This window comes from Puntigrus tetrazona, chromosome 6 (assembly GCF_018831695.1).
Source record: "Puntigrus tetrazona isolate hp1 chromosome 6, ASM1883169v1, whole genome shotgun sequence".
Taxonomy (NCBI): Eukaryota; Metazoa; Chordata; class Actinopteri; order Cypriniformes; family Cyprinidae; genus Puntigrus; species Puntigrus tetrazona.
In genome coordinates, this window is record NC_056704.1 from 21,435,191 (window position 1) to 21,459,435 (window position 24,245).

Sequence of the window (24,245 nt, forward strand, 5' to 3'; positions counted from 1 at the left end):
GATAACCCCCTGAAGGGGGGTTAGTTTTTCATTTCAGTACAAATTTACAGGGCTTCAAAATAATGGCTGCTATCCACTAGCATTACCAAGCTTGAAAATTTTTTAAAACTCTTGACTGTGTTTGTCTGAAAGATGAAAATCACATACAGTACATCTAGGATGGCTTCAAGGTGAGTAAAATATGGGGTAATTTTCCTTTTTGGGTGAAATATTCCTTTAAACGGAAATAGTCCTGTAAACGAATATGCTGTATTCATTTTTATTGTATTAATATACACATTTTTTATTTAGAATTTATTAGCATTACAAAGCTATAACTTTCAGTAATAACCACTGAGATCATTCTTAGTTAAAATATGTTTTAACGCCAGCGACATCTTTTATCATATTGCCGCAAAATATTTTTTCAATTTATTTTTTACTCTGACGCAGAAAATTATAGCTTGTTGCTTTATGATTTAATTTAAATCATTGTAACGTACATCGTAATGTTTGCCAAAACCCAAATAATATTTGATACATTCAAACAGAAGGAATCCGCATGGATTGAAACAGTACCTGCTGTAACATCAGTGCTTGTTGTTGCTGCAGTAACAGCTGGAGCTGCTGGGGGCTCAGAACTTGGTGTTGAAGGATTTGCTGCATCTGCTGAGGAGTTATGACCTGTGGTGTCATCATAGCAACAGAAACTGGGACCTACAAAAACACAGGAAGAGGACAGACATATGAATACAATGACATCTGGATAAGCACAATACATACACTGAAGATAACATATCACATGTCCTATCAGTAGCCTGTCACCAGATGAATGTGCCAAGAGATCAAGATCTGTTTCTCTAAAACCACCTGAGGAGCTTTCAGAAGCAGCGGTACGAGAAGCCAAAGCTGCACTGACTGATGGGAGACTGACAGATACAAAGAGAAAACCCATACACAAACACTCGAACAACCACATCATCAAACGTCCCACTCCACTGACAAGGCCACTGGCCATTATTCTGGAGTGCTGTCCGCGTTTTGCTTGTGACTGTGTGAATACGTTTTGTATTTTCAGTTTTTTTTTCATGATTGTTTTCCCCGCTCTTCATCAGCGTGAAGCATCTTGTCCCTGCAATGCTTCACTAAAATGGGTCACAACTCTCCCGGTGTACCGTTTCGCTGTGTACATAAACTTAAAAATCGCTGAATATCAATTAACACGAATCTAACTGTGTCAATGCAGGATGTGTCGTGTTCGTTACTTCGTCGAATACAATTCAGGAGTACGAAAAAAGTCCCTCTCTCTAAAAAAAAAAAACAAACAAAAAAAAAAAAAAAACCCATGAAAACACACATTTAAGGGCACACAAACAAGCGCTAGCAGAATAAAAAGGGTTAGCATATTACGGCCGGAAAGGAAAATGACGTGATGACATTGAGAGGGTCCTCGCGCTGTTGACAGGGGTCTTTAATTAGAGGAGAGGCTGCGTGAATACAGTACACGCGTGTGTCTCAGTGTCAGCTTTTCTCTATGATACTCCTCGCCATTAAAATCTCCTTTGTGACATTGGGTGACAAACCGCGTCTGTGCTGAACTTGATAGCGGCGGGCATTTGCAACTGTTAACATATCCCCAGCGTGTTTTAGCGAGCGTGTGCGAGATCGCAGATGTATGTCTCACATCTGCTCCTGATTGGCCAGACATTAGGGCGACAGTCTCCCTTCACCAAGGTTACCCCAATTGCATCTGATTCAGAACCGCTGACACGCGTTTGAATTTGTCCCGTCTTGATGAATGTAATTGAGTCTGTTCTCTCTGAAAGAGGCGGGGTTTTAACCTCCACGCCGTCTCCGCCTATTTCAGACCACGCCAAGTATAACGATAAAAAACAGAACACCTTTCTAAATACACTCAATGTTGCAAAGACAGGGTTGAATGTGTTATAAACTCATCACCGAAATGGATACGTGGTGCTCAGATCAAAGTAAAACACACAAGCACGCTCCCCAAACACACGGGTGTTACGTCTTAATATGCGGCCCATTTTTCACATGGCTTAGCGCACCATTTGCATAGGCTGCACCCCTTGATTTCTTCATTTCACAGTCATTATGCACTCATGTCCTTATTTCTCAGCCCCACTAATTTTGATGAACTATTCTGAAGGTCAGAGAGGCAGACGGGTGGGTGGTGAGACAATACAAGCTAAAGCACACAGAACCCAGACACATGTGTACACTGATACTTGGAAATTAAATACGTTTACTGTTACAGTTTTTATGAATATTTTAAAAATACTTTTTATTTTCGGTTTTCATTTTAATTCAAGATTTTGTAAATTTGCTGGATTTTTTTTTTTTTTGGTATTTAATTATTAGCATTATTTAATGTCTACATATGGTAGTTTTTGAATTTTAGCTTAAAAAGAGTAACTGAGCTTTTTACTTAAATTCATTTAATTTGGAAAATAAAATTAAATGTCTCATTCGAAAACATTCTTTTTTGTAAAACTTTCACAAACATTTTAACTTGATATAAACTTTGTATTTATGAGTTCATATTTCTACAACTATTTCCACTACTACATTTAACTATATTGAAATATTCGTAAAACAAAACAAAAACAAAAAAAACCCTAGCATACAAAATGCTTTAATTTTGTAAAGGATGGGACGGTTCAACATCGATTGATAACGGTTCCAAATACCAAATTATGATTTACGTAAACATCTTATGTAAATGTAAATGCTTTGCACGAGAACAACTAAAATTTACTAACTTCCCAGGCCATGACAAATCACAACTCCAGCCTGTTCCAATTAAACCCTTTATATCCACACCTTACAGACACACTGACACCAGCTTCACACCCTCATTTACTGCATGAATGTGTGTATGTGTGCATGTGTACGTCTGTGTGTGTGTGTGTGTGTGTGTGTGTCCACTTCTACCAAACCTCAGCCCTAGCGGAAAGGCTATTACAGCTCACATTTTACTGCCCATTACCACTGAGGTCATTAGTGGAGAGAGGGATGGGCCTCCTCTTAACCTATTGATCATTGTAACTACTAGCATTTAATCCGCTGGTGAATGAGCTGGAATCTCTTTAAGACAGGCCCGCCGCAGAAGAGAAGCACTTCAGCTGAAAAATATCATCCTGGCCACTATATCAGCAGCACTTAAGAGGAGTGAGGGATACTGCCGCTTACTGCTCAGAGCCGTTCGCTCTTCTCCTCTGGCCGTAATTGTGGAAGTGTGTGAAATGAAATTATTATTATGAATTGCGGTAAATGGCCATATCGCTTGATAAGAGGTGAGGAAAGAACAAATACATATTTCAAGCAGTCTCATGATGAAAGCGCTATGAGATAAAGTAGATATCTGGTTGAACGAGATACGAGGAATTTTATGAATGCATATTTCAGCTGTCATTTGGACAGTTTTAAATAGCACGTTTGCTCAGAAAAAGAAAGAATCGTTAGGTGAGGAAGAAAACGAGCAAACTGGAGAAAGCTGACGGTTATGGATTTCACTAAGGAGAGGTGTAGACCAGGTGTGAGTGTAGCACATTAGCACGCACACACACACACACACACACACACACACACTGTGAGAAACTGTAACATACTCGAACAGCTGCTATGTGACTGTAGGCAATGTGCTAGCGCAGGCCTGCTGTCCACCAGCCCTACCCAAACACACACACACACACACACGCTGTACACTTAACATTTACATGCCAATACATGCAAACATCTGCAATTTGGAAAAATTAATAAGCACGCCTGACACTTTTATTAAAAAAAAGAGAAAAAAACAAAAACAGAAAAATGCCAAAAATGCTATAAAATCGTTAAATGTAAAAAACTAAAAAACAAAACAAAAAAAACACACACACGTTAAAAAAAGGCAAACATGTCATTTTTAAAATGTAACACTAAAAAAAGGCAAACATAAAAACAGACATAAATAAATAACCTTAACAAAAAATAAATGTTGAAAATAATAAACTTAAAAGGGTAAAATAAGTGAATTAAAATAATGATAATAAAATTAAAACACAAAAAAAGGAAAAATAACTGCACAAAAAATACATGTTAAAAATCTGCTTCTCCAATTGCACATAAAACTGTAAAATTTATGAGAATAAAAATTAATCATTCAATTTTATTTAACTCGAAGGTGTTGAATCTCAATATATACAACAACAGAATGATGCCAGCTGGGACATGGGAGCATACTGGACGCAGCTGCGGATCCAGCTCATTTGAGCCTGGCGCTCAAATCTACCGTCCAGTTCATCTTCAGTATGACTACGAGAAGGAAACGGCATCCAAAAATACGGCTCTAACGAGGAAACATCTGACACACATCTGACGAACCTCAGAAACACTGATACTGACTTAATGAAGAACGCATTCTTCCTGAGAGAGCAAAATGTCATGCACGGAGAGAACGAGAGAAAGAGAGAGAGGGGAAGAGAGAGATAGGCAATTAAGATGAAGAGTGAAGGGGGGCAACTTCAATCAGAGCGTCTCATACATTGAACTGGCCGCACGGAAACAGGTTGCAAAGAAAGAAAGAAAGCAAGAAAGAGGGCAGGAAAAAAAGAAAATCAAATTTTAATGCCAGCTCCCCGGTGTCATCTTGTTTTGTCAGGACATCAAATAGAATTGAGAAGTACAAAATAACAAGCCCTTGAGAAATCAGAGGAGGTTTGGTCTGTTTGAAGCCTCTTGGTTTACCTTGTCCAGAGATATAGGGAATAGCATTGTCCGTGCGCTCATTTGGCACGGCGTACCGTGAAAAAAAAAAAAGAGAGAGAAAAAAACCCCCCATTTTTATATTTCATGCGTGGTGTAATTATTTATTTGAATGTGCAATTTTAGTTTCAAAAAATTTCATTTGGTTTAAAACTTAAAAAGAAGTTTTTAAAAGAACTGCAAATACAATTTCTGAGTGGAAAGTTCTAAAAACGGTTTAAGAACTAAATATTACATTCATAATGGATTAAATGGAGATTTATGCGTTTACTATACGAAAACATGCACATACAATTATTATTATGGTTTTTTATTATAAAGCAAAAACACTCTAGGGCAGTAGAGTAGATATATCCATCTCCCAAGCTGCTTCTGAACTGCGAACAATTCCACTCTCTCTTCCTCGCTCTGGCTCTCTCGCAGCCCGTTTACAGTTCACATAAACAGGATAATCATAGTCACATTTTCTGCCCATTTACCGAGCTGATTCTGTGGGGGGAAAGCGGCCCATTCAAGGCAACTGTAAAAACAAAAATCCAGATTGCGCTTTAATTAACTTCTAAACCACAAACAAACAAGTTCTCAGCAGAGCTGGCCCGCTTTGCTGTAAAACAAACAAGCAGGGGCGAAGGAGAGCATGAGGTTCAGCTTTGCCTTTCCCACACTAACTCAACCCCACTGCAGGTGGGTGTCCCGAAGGGGTGGACCATCAGCCCCGAGACACTCGGAGCTGTTGCTCAGGGGATATTCACTTGATCTCACGCACTAAATGTGGGTGGGTGCATTATAGATGTGCCACGGGCATGTGTCATGCCTCGATGAGTGTTTGCCTTGGATTGAAGCTCAAAAAATAAACATGTTTCCCATCTCTCTGCATTTTAGGATAAAAAAAAACCTTTATGGAAACCAGCATAACGAAATTTATATTTTTTTTTATTAAATATCCTGACCCTTGACAAGTCCTGCAAAGTGCCTAGATATGAGTTTGGAAATTGTAATTGCAATGCGATGTGCACTCAAGTGATTGCGGTCAGAATTAAGCGGGCACTTTGGGCAACTTCAGTTATTTCTGCCGTTTTCCCTTTCTGACAGCTTTTTTTAGGTTCAGTTCAAGTAAATAAAGAGCAAAGGATGTGCATTAAATGCATAATCTATTCATGTACGTTTAGCATAAACTCACAAATGAGGAATATCACTAGCAATTCCCCCACAAAAAATGATTAATTCATTTACTTATTTTAAATGAAATATTTATTATTGTGCTGCCACACAGAAAACACTGTTTAACTAAAAAGCAAACTACATTATTAATGGTTTTATTTTCATCAAGCTTCACCTATTAAATAGCTGTTCTTTATCGTCAGCACACAACATGTTAACAAATAACTAACACACCCCAAACTCACACAAATCGAGACTCGGAGATCTTCCCACTGGAATCATCTCATAACTGGCAGCAATAATCATTTCTCATCACAACGCAACCCCAGGTGACCCTTGATGTGACTCTCCTCACACACACTAAAACACTGTCACAAAGCGGGACCGCTGAGTATCTCCCGCTCAACCCAGCCTGACATGTGCCACTGAAAACAATGGTGTCGACAAACTGTTTTTCACCACTTTACACCTTTCCACTATACCCTAACGCCCTTTCCTCCCTCCCGCTCCCTCCCTCTCTCTCTCTCTTGCTCTACTCATCCCGCTGATATGATTTATGGTTTACCAGCTCAGCGAGGTTACGCAACGTCGCGCATGCCTTCAGACGCGTTATTGGAGTCGGAGGAGATTTAATTAAGATCACAGTCGCACAAATCCTCCTCAAATTGAGAATTTACTCGAGACAATGGTCGTCACATCCTAGCATGGGAGAGGTCCTATTCTGCGCAGCGGCAAACTACAACCACGCTAATCCGTGTTTCCATGACATCACACGAAGGCTTTGGTAAATTGTGCTTCGTGATTTGATCGGCCATGTTGTGATGTTTGTCGCCGGGGTCAATTAATATCGGTTTAGAGATATTGCTAGCATGTGAGCTCATTTTTAAAAAAGAACAGACAAATGAGCGTAATTTGTTCTGTAAAATCTTAACTTTTCCAAAAAAGAACTAAAAACTGATTAATATATTGTCTAAATTTATTTTGTTTTATGGTAAAATTCGTTTTCAAATCGTAAAGTTGCAGACGCAGAGTCGAAGAAGCATCCATAACCTTTTTTTCTTTTTCTTTTTGCTGTATATTATAAAATTGTCTTTTGGAGCAATTCGTCATTACGCTGTTCCTTCCAGAGAGGATGCTCACCTGGTGTGCTTACTGGAAGCACAGTACAAGAAAAGAAAGAAGAAATGCAACCCGAGATAAAAATGAGCAAAAAGTTTTCTTTCTTTATCTTTCTCCTCTGTGGGAGAACGAAGGAAAAAGACAACAGAAAAGAACAGCTGGTAATGCTGTGTGTCATCATCACCAAAGTATTCTCAATTCTTACCACATAATGTAGAGCAAGACGTCTGTGAAAGAGGTCAGCCGCAGAAACGACTGACCAGAACCCCCCACAACTCTTCATGGAAAAAAAAAAAAAAAACTTTCCTATGGGAAATATCTATTCAACCTACACATAGTTTGCTTGTTCTCCCGTCTCACGTAAACACACATGTGAATATTCTCTCACACACCGACATTGTCGTCGCCGCTAATACGCGTCGAGCGGTGGAAATGACAGGTGTTGGCAGGCTCACGGCCTGTCAGGGCACAACATAAATGCGGTTCGGCCCCAGCCAGAGCGGGCCCTAATGCACTACTAATGAACAATAAATCAAGTCTGATTACAAACTGTCAGCCCAATCAGCTCTCACCCCTCTCTCGCGCTTTCTAAACGAAGGGGCCCGGTGGTCACAGCTGTGCGGCATTACCCTCCGCGAGGCTCCCTGTTTAGCCTTTACTTTCCACACTTCCAGTCGTTACCTCTCCTACCATCCTCGTATCGAACCCCCCAGCAACTTTACAAACTAAATAATGACGGCAACCAGAAACTGTCATCCTAAACACTGCACATCAGCATGCAAATCATCAATAAAATATAAACTGATAATTTTACTAAATACATATCTTTAAAACAAGCGAGTGGCGCACCAAAAATACAGGAGAGTGTCAAAACTTTGCCTTAGTTTCAGCGATCACACTCCTGGCATGTGAATGGTCACACTCTTGTACACACTCACACACACACACACACACACACACACACAGAAACGAGGGCCCATGACACAAGTGTCAAATCGGAGTGTGTCCCTGCCCCTTTTTAAATGTGGGTAACCGTGAAGGAGAACAAACCCTCCCTATTACACACACACACATACACACACACACACACACACACGCACACAAGCCAAAAATTTTCAAAAGAATGAAATACAAAACTAATCAATCTAACTAATCAACAAATTCAACGCTGCACAGCATGTGCAATCGATAAACCTTTTTACAAAAATGTTTTGGCTAAGAATAAGCATCTGCATAACTCTAATTGTCTTCAACTAAAAACATAACCGTACAACACAAAATAGCATTTAACAAACACCTCATATTAAAATCCTGCACTTGTAAACTGCAACTGACAAGAGAAGTTTCAAACATCAACTTGTAATCGCATCACAGTGTTTACACATCTCCTAACCAACCAGCATGATAGAAACTAATACAAACAGCATGCGGAGAAATCAAGCTCTCTTCCCCTGGACGACTGCATTGTAAAACTTTTCTACGGCAACAGAAACAGCTCTTTCACTGAAAAATTACAGAATCAATCATATTGACAAACCTGACAAACTCCATTTGGCTGGCAGGGTAAACAGAGAGAAGCTGGGCCGTTTGGAGGATCGCGGAAGATGAGAAGACACGAGCCGCGGAGCGGAGAGGGAGAGAGAGCGAGAGGCAGAGAGAGAGAGAGAGAGGGAGAGAGAGAGAGGCGTTTACAGCGAGCGTGTGCGCGTGCTGCCGCGTCTCGAGCCTTTTTCCCGGGGATATGGACAGATTGCACGCGCAAGGTTGCTCCCTAGCTGACAAGATACAAAACTATCCAATCAACCACGCCCTTTCTCCACCAATCACAAGCAGCCCTCTAAACATAATCAATTCAAATGGGGACACAAGCAGCGGCAGGGGCCGCCGCAGGCCGTGTGTGTGTGTGTGTGTGTGTGTGTGTGTGTGTTTAGAGTGGGAGGGGGGCAGGTGAAGCAATGCCTTTGTGTGGGACCCTATTAAAAAAAAAAAAAAAAAAAAGGAGAGAGAGAGGGAGAGAGAGAGAGAGAGAGAGAGAGAACAAAAAGGACCTAAACAAAACAAAAAGAAAAAAAAGCAGCACAGTTGATGGCTGTTAACCCTTTGACCCTAGTAAAGGTTTTGTCCGTGCTGGTGAAACAATGGAAGAGTGAAGAAAAGAAACCCTTTAATTAAACAACAGATAAGCAAACACTATCTGACAGAGAGAAAGAGTGAGAAAAACAAAGAGATTCCGCAAGTTGTTATTGTTCTTATAAAGTGGAATTGTTTATGGTAACACAAGCTTAGCCATTTACTTTAATAAAAAAAGGGAGGTTTAAATGTTTCAGTTTTGTTAATATAAATGACAGTTATATGAATTATAATAAAAATAAATGTACAAAATTAAAGATCTTGTTGCATTCGATTTTATAATAAATCCTAAAAGCGCACCTTTTAAACTATTTTGACCAGACAATAACTTTAACTACGGAAAAGGTTGCTGTTTCCATTCACAGTCTGACTCTGTGTGTGGGTGCAATTCAGTCTCGCTCCAATCCAAATCCACTAATTTTCAACATAAAATAACACACCGCAGCCCTACTTCTGCTGTGAACGGTTAGAACATAAGTGCTCAGCGCTAGCAAGTGATTAAAACATCACCACCTTCTCACACTTTTTTTTTTATTTAAAAAAAGGGGGAAACACACAGAAAAGTTACTTCGCCCCCTACTGGCAAACTTTATATTACAAATTCAAAACCCAGTGACAAAGACTGAACTTTATTCAATAGTTGATCAAATAAGTGAATTTTAATTATTTACAACATTAGGATTGCATACAAGATATGAGTATTGCATGTACATTTTAGCAATATATTATTATTTATAATGTATTTATTTTTTAATTACTAAAAAGATAAATGAACACTACTGGTACTGGTGTGACATCACAAACTAATACTAAGGTACTGTACCTTAATAGAAAACAACACTAAATTATTATCATAAAAATAACTATTTTAAAATTAAATAAAAAAAGATTTTTTTAATATATTTTGAGTTAGTTAATAAGAGATTTAAAACAATAAATATAAGTATTACAAGAATCAAAGGCATCATTGATTTCATTAAAAATAAAAAAAAATGGATTTTACAAAAGCATACATAACTTAAAAAAACGAAATAAATCAAAATAATAAATAAAACACAAACACACACTTCAGATTTGTTTAGCGCTAAATAAATAAATCTATGATTTTTTTTTAATTAACACCTTGATGAAGAAGTAAACTGGTGGTGACTCAAAGTAATAGCATGGTACTGTACTTTGGAATAAACAACATTAAATAATTATCATATGCAAATAGTGCAATTTATGTTGCATGTGTCCAAAAACATTGTAATGAAATGGCACGAGAGGCTGTAAACTCTTTCTGCAGACCATCAGATATGAACTGTACTGATTACTAACTTAAAGAACTTAAGAATTAAATGCCCATACCTTAGTGAACGACGAAATATTTTATTGGTTTCCTGAAAAACACTCACGAGTAAGCATACTGCACCCATTCTCAAGCAAGGGCAAAAAGGCAAGCAGCCGTGCAAGTGTGCACACATAACACATGCAGCCGCACATATGAACACACACACACACACACACACTTGGCCGTACCCCCTCTCCTATGCCTTTTCCCCTGGGCAGAATGTCGGCATATTCTCAATAAAACACCTTCTTAGCAGTAATAGGCCACTGTTCTCATTTCACTGCTCCCAAAGGGCTCATGATAAATTTAGCAGACATACAGTTCAAGCCTCCTCCTCTTGTCTCTCTCTCGCTCTCTCCCCATCTATCTGTGCTGTGTTCGGGCCTGTACGCCATAATTACCCATACTCTTTCTATCCAAGCCGTCTAATAGATCTTGCTGTTTATTCACTCCATCACTTTGTGAGTCACAGAACCAACACTATTCATTTATGTCTTGTTACAGATAATTGGAAAGCACAGGTTGACTCCTTCGCGAGACTGACACACAAACAATAACGCGCTCCGTCTCAGATCAGCTCCGCAGTTCCATGTATGACTGTCAGGGTGACACGGGGCTGATCCCAGATAAGCGGTTGCTGGTAACCTGCTTGAGTTTAGCATTTAAACCACACAGTCATACGAATCCTCTCGTGAAGAGTCATCGCAAAACCACTAAAGACGTGACTGGTTCTAGTACTACTTCTATGACGGAGATATCTTTGCTCTTTTAGACCTTTGCGTGGGGTGAAATAAGCTCATTTGCGATGCGGTCCTGTGCCTAAATGTAATCTGTTGTTTACTAAAATAGGTTTTAGAAGAACAGGTGTGATGTTAACAGAAAACAGCTGGTGCTGCGGGCAACCACCTTTCTTTTTGAAAGACCAATCACGCACTCATCTTGAATGTTACTTCTATTAATGAATGAGCAGAGACCAAACAGTCATTTCTGACCTCTGACTATGATGACGCCAGCAGTTTCAGTACAGTACGGTGATGATATTTGTATTTGAGAGAACAGGCAATCACTACAGACACTGCAAACTATACGCACGTTTGGCAAAAGGCACAAGTCCGCTAAATAGAGTAGATTTTGTTTGATTAAACGCGCGCCGATACGTTCGCGAAAAGTGTGCCTATTCTGTCCGTGTTTCGCTGCGGCTTTGCCTTCAGTCAAAACATGAGCTTTTGTTAGTGATGTTCGACATAAATGAAGTGGGTGGGGGAATGTTGTTTTCTTTATGTGCTATTGTGAATGATTCAGAGTGTGTTCTTTTTGAGTCAGACACTATTTTTGGAGGCATCATCAAAACATTTCGATCGGAGGAAAGAAAAAAGTAAAAAAAAAAAAAAAATGACCATATTTGAGCATTGAAAAAATTGTCTTATATAAGCATTTTGTACATTTTTAATTTTGCATATATGCCTCGTATGTATATTAATATAACAATTATATACTAAAAATCTGTATTAAAAAAAACAACCATGTGAAATTTCATTACGATATAAAATAATAAAATAAATAATAGAAAAATAAATGTTTTCTATTAATATATTTTAAAAAATCATTTACAGGGTACTGCTGAACTGTTTCACATGATTGTTCAGAAATCATACTAATATGCTGATTTGGTGATCAAGAAATATTTTATATGTGTGTGTGTGTGTGTGTGCATGTGTGTATATATACATACACACACACAAATCTATGAACATAACTGTATCAGGCATGCAATGTTATGAGTATCATGTACCAAACGGTTTACAGGCATTTTCCAAATCAAAGTGATCATCCTTATCCCCTTGTTAGTGGGAACTTTGAAGGCAGCACAGCATGTGCGTGTCAGTATTTAGGTATTTGAAATGCACTTGTCAAAGGGAGCGATGTAATATCCTCATTATCTTCAGCTGGGATGTTTCTGTGACAATGCAGCTTAAAGAACTATATAAAAAGTTTATATATATTAGTTTTTATTATAAGTATATTTTACATATAAAATGTATATTTGTTTGCAACAACTATGCTAATAACAAAAAGGAATGATATTAAAACTGATGACGCACATTGTGCTGTGTTCACTGTCAGGGGAACATCCCAGCTGAAGATAATGAGAAAATTACATAGCTCCCTTTGACAAGTGCAGTGCTCACTTCAAAGTCCTCACTAACAAAGAGAAAAGGGTGATCACTTTGATTTGGAAAATGCCTGTCAACCGTTCAGTGTACACACACACACACACACACACACACACACACACACACACACACACACACACACACACATTAAAAATACATTTTAACTGCATTTTCAAATTAAATAGATATAATAAAATAAAATGTAAATAAATAAGGTCAATAATAAAATTAGGAATCAAATAGTAATATATTAAATATAATATAAAATTGTTTTGTTATGGTTATTTCTCCTATATTAATATGGTTACTTATGGAAAAAAAAAAAATTGCATCACATATAAAAGATATACTGGCATGTGATCAATGCAAGTAAACATCTTTGCTTTTACCAAACTTAGTTGAACCAACACCATGTGTGCTTTTTCTGTCCTTAATGACAATTTTAATACATTACCTAATACAGAAAGGGTAAAAAAGAATGAGAGAAAAAGAGAACTACTCAAAGCAGATAAACATACACACACTGATCACAGTAGTCCATATTCTCCTGTCCCAAGAATCTCATGCTAACCGCAGACATCTGTCAGTTTTCCAGTGAACCCACAGGCCGTTAGATGTGGCTTAACACAAGAGACTTCCCCAAGCTTCTCATATAGCTGTTAGTGTTCTGGAGTCTCAAATACGACCTATATACACATCTATCCATAAACTGCCCACAGGATGAATGAATCAGTCCTAGCAACATGGACCACACATCAGTACACCGTGGTGGAAAATGTACAAAAAGATGGAAATAATTGAGGGATGAGAGGAGAGAGGGAGGAGACAAGAAGAAGGGGGTGAAGGGGGGGTCGGTTGAAACGAAACATGACTGAAGTGAAAAGGTCTCGAAAATGGCACTGTAGCTTTAAGGGTTGGCGCTAAGAGTTGATGCGACAGCAATCTGATGGTTGGACGTTACTCACTGGCTGGGCCAGACGGTCTGGAAAAAAGCGTGATGACCTCATCGTGACAGCATGATCCAAACCTGTTTCTCATCTACACATTACACATAATGCATTCTTACAATATGACTAGAAAAAACAAACGGCTGAAGAGAACAGGAATGATACGTGGATACAGCCGCAGATGGAGGAATGAGAAAAACGTAGACGGTTTTTCCCTCAGAGCAAAAAGGAAAAAAAAAAATGGTGAAAGCGATTACGAACATGTGATTATATATTTAAACAAACTTAAAAAATGATTCTGTCGTCATGTAATCACCCTTATGCTGCCAAACCAATCTTACTTTCTTCTGTAAGACACAAAAAGTACTTTTAAAAGTAAATTTTTTTGATCATTCTTTCTGCAAATCTTTTCATTCTGCATTCATCCGTTTATTAAATTATTAAAAAATTCTCCATTTCTCAATGGAAGAAAAAGTTTATAGAAAATAGTTTGTATAACCGCATAAGGGATAATAATTAGCATAATTAAATGAAGACTAATTTCTAAATTAGATTAACATTATTTTTACAGTAATAGAAGACCGTCTTGCAGACAGAGAGAACATTTTTATTCATCAAAGAATCTTGAAGAAAGGAAAAACTAAATAAATAAAATCACAACTAGCACAACCCTTTTCAGTTGTTAAAGGAAGAAATGTTTCTTGAGGAACTAATCAGCATGTTAGAATGATCTCTGTAGGGTTATGTGACACTGGAGACTGGAGTAAAGGTTGCAGAATTCAGCTTCACATCAGAGGAATATGATTACACAACAGTACCATTATATCATTTATCAAGTAAATGCAGCCTTAGTGAGCATAAGAGACCAAAATACTTAAAGAGGAACCAGTGTGTCCCCTCCACACTGACATTATCAGAGTTGCCGGACTTCCGTTTTGGGCTGGCCGCCAAACAAGACTGCAAACAGCCTCATTGTCACCTCCAGAACAGAGCAGGGGATGACAGAGTCCGCAGCTCGTGGCTGAGATGAGCTCTACGCTGTGCTGGGGGTTTCTTTAAGAGAGGCTGGAAGCTCTGGCCCAGCTCCAGCGAGCCCCAGCACACCGCACCGCTAATGAGTTACAGATTGCTGCACTGTGGTATACATGTGTCAGGACAATGCCATGGGTCTCCACCAAAAAAAAAACGGTAGTTCAAAAAAAAAAAAAACAAAAAAAAAACTACAGAAAAAAAAAATACTGCAGAGAAGAAAGAGGGTATTAGTGAAGGAGAGCCAAGGCCTGACGTCTGCACTGTGTCATGTAGCACTCTATGAAGACGAGGAATTGCAGTCTGTCTGTGTGTGTGTGTGTGTGTGTGTGTGTGTGTGTGTGTGTGTGTGCGTGCGTGTGGAGGGGAAGGAGGGGGTGCGGGCCCTTCATCGTTTGTTAAAGTGAGAGGACATTATCGCTTGACCTCCACTTGCCCTCCTTGCGACTGCATATGATCATGAAAGAAAAGCAAAGAGAAACAGAAGGAGAAAGATTGTGCAAAACAGCTCCACTGATTACTTCCTGTGACATCATCAACACGCTGAGAAAACTGACATTTTTGACTATATTGAAGAGTGAGAGAATAAGTCTCACTCACCACAGAGGACATTAACAAGGGAAGTCATAAAACACTTCTTTAGTTGCTGGTATTTCAGTGTACAAATGGAATCCTGCGATCAAGCTAAAATGATATCTTGCCAAAAGTGAGAGAAAAAAAATACATAGATAAGCAGAAAGTCTTTTTTGGCATCTGACAATGATATTATTTTCCATATGGGTCTATCTATATATCTACTCATCCATCTGTCTATTGCTATTCATAAAAAAAAAAATAAAAAAAAAATCATGAATCAGGGAACAAACAAACAGAAAAATTATTTAAAATGTATACATTATTTATTTATTATTATTATTACTCCCACTACATCTATCCATTCATCTATGGAGATGAGATATTCCTACACCTTTTTGTTTAAGATGTGTTAAAATAATGAAATAAATAACTCTCCGTAATATTTTTTTTAATTATTCTTATAATAAAAGTCATGTTTTAACTTGACAACCAAGCACCTACGCAAAGAAGCTAAAGCTAAAGCTTCTCCATTATTGCGTTTTTTTGATACAGCAACAAACTCCTCCAGATGATTCGCACATGTTTGGAAGACACCGGTTCGCTTCCACCAAAAATAAGCGAACAGACCAGCTGATCTCAACAAGCGTCAACACTGTCTAAGGAAACAAACAACCTCTCTTTTCGGGCTGCCTATTGACACCACATTTGTTTTGCTATATCTTCTCGACAAGTCGAGCGTGAACGGCAGAAGTTTACGCTCAAGCTGCCTTTAACGGCAAAAGTTCACGAATGCATGAGGAAAGGCATGACATTTACGCTCTGTAATGATCAACTAAACCACAACATGTCTAGTAGGGGCATTATGCCAACGGGCCAAAATCATGTCAAAATAACATTGTCAACCCAGCTGCACGTCAAAGTAATCCTCCATAGGTGGCAGCTCCCTACCCATCATCCCTTGTGGCAATGCACAGTTAACCACACCTGCTTTCACAGCATTGCCTCAAATAATCCTCACTCTTTTTTTCAATCTTCTTTATTTTCCCTCATTCCACGGAGAGGGTGGACTATCAAGGAAGGTCCGCAAGTGTTGTTCCTAATTACCTATTTCTCCACTCCTGATCCTGTGGCGGGCATAATTAGTTACCTGGGGCTGCAATCCAATTTGAAGTGATGACAAGAAAGCGATCCATGAAAAAGTAATAAGTTAAATCCAATTTCAGACTGCCTCTAATTAAATGCACATGGAACTAATGACTCAAGCCCTACCATTTCAGTGATAACCGTAATTAGCAAGGAGGGAGTTGCACTCTCTCGATCTTCCTCTCTCTCTCTCTTTCTCTTGTTGACTCTCTCTCTCTCTCATTCTCTGCTGTAGGTGTAAAGCGGTAAAGTGGCATGGACTCTTTTAATTACACGTGTCATTTTGTCAGTGATTTACTCATGGTTTTTTGACCAGCCGAGTGTGTTTAGTCCCTGTCACTACAGCAGATGTTTATGGTGTTCTATGTTGTGTATCGTATTAATAAAGTTTTCCCCCCCATTTAATAATAATTAAAAATTAAAAAAAAAAAGTCTAGTATGACTAATGAAGAAATATCAGACATTTTGTCTGTTAACTGCTCAGCATTAGTTGTGCTACTTCCGAGACATCCGAGACGCACCCATCAATTAGTAAAAGTTCCCATGAATTCAATACCGAACCTTCTGTTAACTTTAAACAGCCCAACGATTAAGAATTAGCATGCTACAATTACGTTTCTCTACTGACCGAACTGTGCAAACACTTAAATCTTCAAAGTCTTAGGTGGATGGAGACCGAAATGCTGAATTGGTGATAAAACGATCACAAATCAAATGAATACGCTGCAAAATAGGTAAGCAAACTGACTTTGGCTTGTGGCGCCTCAATACAGCAATGACACCTAATAGAGATCAGCATCTAGTGATAGATAGATCACATAAGACAGCAAAGAGCTATTGGGTGCTCGGATGATATAAGGAGCTAAAGAGATAGTGGGCAGAATGAAGGAGAGAGACAGTACAAAATGACATATAGTAACATATATAGTGTGCACGGTAAGAGCATTTACTACATGCAAGAACGAGCAACATGTGACAAATCAGTCAGTAGGCTATAAAATATAATAATACAATAGGTACTGCATCCCATAATGCACAGCGCTCAACTCCACAAAGCATTACTGCACAAGGAAGAAAAATAAAAGTGCTAATTTTATGTTAAATTTTAATTGTGACAGGCCCAGTGGCTGTTTTCAAAAAAATACATTTAAAATAACTAAAGTGTGTTTTTCTGCATACTGACTCACGTTCTTTAAAACAAGCAGTAGGCAGTATACAGTACAAAGCTGTTTGCAGTATACTAGGAATCCATTCTGAACACAGTCATAGAAGAGAGCATGAGGGTGAAAGACAAAAACACACATGCTTTCTTTTCACTGGTGTGAGTGACAGGTTGGCCATGCTCTCTGTATACATTAATAAATTTGAATTTTAATTTTGTCTTTGTGTGCTGAGGCTGGTCTGCTCCTCCTCTGCGTGCTAACAGTCTGCATATAGTTGAATCTTCCAGCCGCTGACCCCTCAGCCTGATGAGTGAAGCTGTTTAGCTTGATCCTTTTGGCTTTATCTGAATGCTGACAAATTCACACAGAACCTAAAGGTCACAAGCCGCATTCATACCCTTGTGGATTATATCCAGTGATATCTATACAGCCCAAGTTCTTTTACATTACATGACGTGATACTGATATGACACAATGTATGGCTGTACGATTTAAAAAAAAAAAAAAAAAAAGAATCAAACCACACTTTTTCTGATAAGAATTATAACTGCGATTTAAAATGGTAATATTTTTAAAGATGTTTTTTGTTTGCAGGGTTGAACAATTTGGTTAACTTGTGATTTTATATCAATTAGTGCTGGGCAATGATTAATTGCATCCAAAATAATTTTTTTTGTGAATATAACTCATGTTTGTGTACTGTGTATACTTATTATGTATACATAAAAACACACATTAAGTATATTATATTTAAAAAACATGTTATTGTAAATGTATTCATATAATTTATTTTAGATATAAATACATCATACTTTTCTTAAATATACACATGCCTGTGCGTATTTATACATACATAATGAATATACACAGTACACACATTATGTACACTTTTATATTGAATGTGATTAATCACAATTAAAAGTCATATGATGCAAATTCACATTTTCTTTTCTCCTTAGAGTGTTACAAAGACTAAAGCCTCAAAAGCAAAGAGATATTCTTGTATATATTCTAGAAGTTATGACTTGTACACCCGCCCCCCTAATATGGCTTGTTTAAACACTCCCCCACTTTGTGATGTCACAGCGTGTTTTAATAACACCGCCCAAACGTTTACACAAAGAAAGAAGGCAGAGCTATTATTCTAGCTGTAGTGCTGGAGGCGCCGCGTGTCATTGTGAAAGTAAAACTACTTCCAAAAGAAGACACGACTGGAAATCAGTGGTTATCAGCGTCTCCACTGCCTCGTTATGGTAAGGGGCGTAACATTTCTGCTTTTTTAGAACGATGAGTTTTGTGCAAATTGACCCGTTTCGGAAGGGAGAGGTTTTTTCCTTTTTACTTAAACCACAAACACATTGCATTACACCAAATATACAAAATAATGTTCTTTTTTAAATGTTGCCCAGCACTAATATCAATATGACATTACATAATAATAATAATAATAATGTTATTAATAATAAATTATATAAATACAATAACATAGTTGCACGCTTTTCTTTTGTTTAATCGCACATCTTTACTACAACACCTCATAAAAATTGAATTTCAATTTGAATGGTACTAGCTTGTACAAAACGTGTGTCATGTCACTAGGGTTTTAGTTAGGCTATGTGCTGTTCAGTGTGAAATGAGCTAAGCTTCAAGTCCCTGTGATATCCAGGTCACTTCTTCAAAGCATGTAAGTTTTTCCCACATTTTATCATCTGCCAGAACGAACATGGCTAGTCCAAACGCTTAGGAAATGAACAACTCAATACGCCGTACAATGTGAGGTATCACTTATATCTGTTCATTAGCAAGAACCGCTAAAAATAGTCATTACACACATAAACCCGCTTGCTCAACCCAGGGATGTGCGATAATTAACAAATATGCCCCTTGGTCTCCTGCGATTCCGCCACGAAACAAACAACATCCACCTTGCTCAAACAGAGATAAGGATCTGAGCGAGAATGATCTCAAATAAACGTAAATATTGCATCAGACACGGCTAGCTGCTCTCTTTTAAAGGGGCGCGGATGGGGAAATGAAAAGGGCCGGATTTGCTTTGCATCACAAAGGATAAGCAAATAGAAAGCCCGGAGGCTGAGACAGGAGCCAGGGCTGCTCCCGGGCGCCCCCTTTAACTGATGCTGACAGAATTAAGTGTGAAATCAGAGAGAAAGAGAGAGAGAGGACGTCACACTTACTGTACCTCTATTCAATAAGCTAATGTTGTTTGCTCTTCACACTTTGCACACACATTGGATATCCGTGTGCTCATAATGTGCTAAAACTGACAGGATTTCATTGAGTGTGGTTTGTTAGATTACCGTGAGTGATGAAAGAACACTACACTAATGCGCTGCCAACTCTTCAGCCCTGCCTGCCTTAATTTCCTGTTTGTCAAGCTTTGACAGGTACATGTTGTATCACCAACCGTCCGTATAAATGTAAACAAATAATGACTGATACATAAACACACACAAATGTATGTCAGCACTATAACTGTTCTACGGGTAAGAAAAAAAATCCTTTATTATCTCAGTCGCTTTTCATAGATTAAATCGGACTATTTTCTAAACGAATCAAATTTTTAACAATTTATCCATTTAATTTTTTGGACCATGTAATGTTTAATCAAATATCATCTTTCACTTATGAGTAGAGCATCCACATCTCAAAATCCAATCAACAATCGATGCATATATTACCATAATCTGTTCTACTCAAATATGACAAACTGACAAAGAGATTATTTAGGACACCAAAGATTTCAAAATAAACTCATTCTCTCAAAATTAAATGATCTGATCATGGTTTTCTCATTTGTTTCTGTTGTGTTTTTGAGACAGTTATGATTTCTTCTAAAGCATTCAGCAAACTCCATATAGTCTCCTGAGCAATCTAAGAGCAACACATGCGCGCATGTACCTGTGGTGCAGGTTGCTTGTCATTGTTTTTCGGGGACTTGTGGGCACTGCTTTGCTGTTGCTGTTGGAGAAGGATCTGTCGTGCAACTTGTAAGGCCTGTGTGAGAAAAAAGACAGACAAAAACAAAAGTTCATGAACAACAGTTTCAGTAGTGTTATGTTTCTGTGTTAGAGACTGACACTCCCTTGAGAACTGTGTTACTGCTTTTTGGCGTCAAAGATGTGATCTAAATGATGCCATGTTGTTACAGCTGGGTTAGATACTGTTTTTCCTCCATGCTTATTTTAAACAAATGCGCAACTTAATTTGGTCATATGCAATGATTACAAGTAGTAGGAAGCAGTTTACAAAAATGTTATTGTTAAACAGCTTACAGTTACAGGGAACAGGGAGGACTCAAGCTGTTGTTTAATCTTTCTGAATATGCATACTACTATATTCTGTATACTTTCCTTTGAAGAAAATTAACACTTCATACTGTGCATTGAACAGCTGCTTAAACATTACTTTAGCAAATGGGATATAGTTATTAGCTCTAAAAACAAAAAATAAAAAAAAAATAATAATAAAATTATATACACACACACACACATATATATATACATACACACACACATATATATATATATATATATATATATATATATATATATATATATATATATATATATATATATATATATATATATATATATATATATAATACAATGTATATATACTGTATATGTGTGTATATGTATTTTAAAAATATTGAATTAAAAAAATACAAATCTGTAAACAATGTGCCTAAAAATCAACTAGCTGCAAATAAATATATTATGTATACATGATATATTAATAACACAGTTATATTTAATTTATTATTTTATATTAGAATTTAATAGCCTTTCAAATGTAATGATATAATACACAATATTTTTAAACCTAAAAAAAGTATCTTAAATTGTTGTTAATCCTAAATTGTGACTGATATTGCTTCTGGGTCCGTTATCAGTCTGGAAAGAGAAAGTGCATTGCATTGTGGGATAAGGCAACCAAAACAGTATACTCTGTTGCATATTGTATGTTTTGATAACTGTATTAAATGTTCTGAAAAAGTAATACGGTAATGTGGTATGTGGAAAGCAACCTCTCTCCCTTTCTTGCTACGTTTATCTGTTTGTCTCCCCCCCTCCCTCCCTCGTTCATAAAGCAAATAAAAAGTTTATTAGCCTTCAAAATATCTGTCAAAGGACACGGCCCTCTGAGTGGAAAACAAAATACAGTGCAGTCACATGTTTACTGGCTGGACTACTCCCTTCCCCCCACCATAAATAATCAGACATGCCATCCAGAGCAAACAAAAGCAACAGCGGTGCTGGGAAAAAAAAAAGTTCTCCAGTCGAGCAAAAAAAAGCACCAATACCAAGAAAAGCAAGCAGCGTGTTCCCATAGAACAGCAGGGGCAGACTCACACCTACACCAGAGAACCATCTGAGTAAATAACCCGCTTCATTCTTTCCACCCTCATCACACCAAAAACTCCCACAATTCAACAAACAGTCGCAGGAACATCTAAAACCCTTGGGCTTCTCGGTGGGTGGAGTTCAGACTCTATTATCTGATATTAGTGACTTGTTATTAGCAACCTGATGCTATAAAGTGTTCGAAAAAAGTGTGCAAAACACGTGGGTTGGCGCTGAATGTGATGAATTGTACAGCATTTTGTGTAAAAAGAGGAAAAAGAGGTGGTTTCAAGAGATAGGACTGGCCTGTATAAGAGAGTAAAGGGTTACTGTCTGGTCCTGCTCTCCAAGAGCTCAATAAAGAAGCTGTGGAGATGAAAACTGAAGCGCTGGGCAAGAGAAGCCAGCTGTTTTTGTGTGTGTGTGTGTGTGACCTTCTCATGCACTGGAGTTGTGGGATGACATCATGAGGCAGGAATATAATAACATGCTACAGAGGGGCCACTTCAGTGACCATCATCATTATGGACAAACACACATAACACTACACTATATTACCGCGCATTCAAATTTATAACCAGTTCTCTTTATTAACTAGCTGCTTATTTGCATGCATATGAGTAAATAATAGGCTGTATATAAATACTTACATAAAGCACATGTCTTATACTGCATGGCCGTATTATGCTGAAGCTTTAAATAAGGTTTCTGATCATTTCACTCTTAACAGTTTGTACACCATATATAAATATATTTATAAGTGAATCTGAGATAAAAACACGCAAAAAAATGCATAACATACCGAGCGGCTCCTCTGCTCTCCAAGTTCTTTGCGATTTAAATTCCAGTAATATCACAGGAAAAAAAAACTATACACTACATATCAAAACTGTTCATCAAATAAATAAATAAGCGATAATTCCATGCAGAACCCGAGGCCCGCTAAATATGACGGAGGCTTATTTGAAAGGGACAGTCCCTAAGTCACTCTCTCAGCCAAAACCAGCAGTGCCGCGCTCTCCCCCTCCCACACTGACCGGCCAGGCGCCCTCACGCAGCAGAAAAATAAATACCCTATTTATAGGAGCCTAATTAAATATGCATGAGAATATGACACTAAAGTCTTCCAGTGCCATGAATGGACCAAAACTCTTCATTTTGGGTGACTGGTAGAAATGTGAGAAAACCCATTCAGTGCATGAAGTTAAAAGAGAGGGACAGGTGGCTCAAGTGAAATTTTATACTCATGTACAGTAGTTTTTATTTTTCTCTTCAGAAAAGTTGAATGTGAAAAACATTCAATTGTCTAAATACTTATTTGTATAATATTCTTTATTTACAGTTTTTTATTATTAAAATAATACAAAAGTTTTTATATTTTTTAAGTTAAAAATAATTGCATATATTTAATCAATTGCTTATTATTATAAACGTACTATATGAATGCACTCAGATTTACATTTGTATTTACATCAATAGTATGCCCTTTTAGCTTGACAGTCTACATATACTGATATAAAAGTCCTAAAAAAAATGCAAAATTTCTATATTTTTAGTTTATATATATATATATATATATATATATATATATATATATATATATATATATATATATATATATATAAAATTACATATTTTTACAGGCATATAAATTCACTGTGATTTATAGTGTTTCATAAAAAAAAAAAAACCCAACTATCTATAAATTGTCTAATGCTTATTTAAAGCCATAATGCAAACTAGTGGAAACCAGATTCTAATCTTAGGCTTTTTCTCAGTTTTATCTCTTTTAATCAATTCTTAAAAAAAAAAAAAAAAAAAAAAATCTCATGCCAAGAAACCATGTGTATATTTTACTAATTTATGCATTTCCTCTGAGGTGCTCTTTCTCAGCATTTTGCAGAGTCCCATGTGACCAAAGATAAAAGTTAAGAAATGAGTCAAACTTCTTTTAGAACCTGTAATACTTCGCTACCACTCACCCTCTCACTCTCGGGTCTGGTGGTTCTGCCAAACAGAACGTCAAACACACTCGCTCAGCCGTACGATAAAGATTACTGCATGAGCACGTTGACTTTGTGCGCACTTTGTTTACACAGAAACTTTTACGACACAAAAATACTTGGTTTGCTTTGAGCCAGCACTGGAACAAAGATATTTGAGTCAACAGGATGTGATATTGAGACACTTCGATGAGGACACAAAGTGCTTTCAGTTGTTAATTGCGTCAGAAAGGCTGTCAACAAACAAACCAGATGATCAATCAGGAGATACGGAGGTCTAAAAAAAAAACAACAACAAAAAAAAAACAACATTAAGCTATGCCAACCGCAAGACGGCTTCCTGTCGAGAACGCTTTC

General features: G+C 37.5%; 1 protein-coding gene across 11 annotated transcripts in view; it reads right to left on the reverse strand.

Annotated features, from left to right (window-relative positions):
* Positions 1–24,245, reverse strand: part of foxp1b (forkhead box P1b) — a 529,351-nt gene that overhangs the window by 39,406 nt on the left and 465,700 nt on the right. For all 11 annotated transcript variants that reach the window (XM_043241991.1, XM_043241990.1, XM_043241986.1 and 8 more), the window contains 2 exons: positions 20,441–20,536; positions 559–696 (listed from right to left, as the gene is read on the reverse strand). In XM_043241991.1, the coding sequence (XP_043097926.1) occupies positions 559–696; positions 20,441–20,536 (234 nt within the window). The remainder of the gene's footprint in view (positions 1–558; positions 697–20,440; positions 20,537–24,245) is intronic.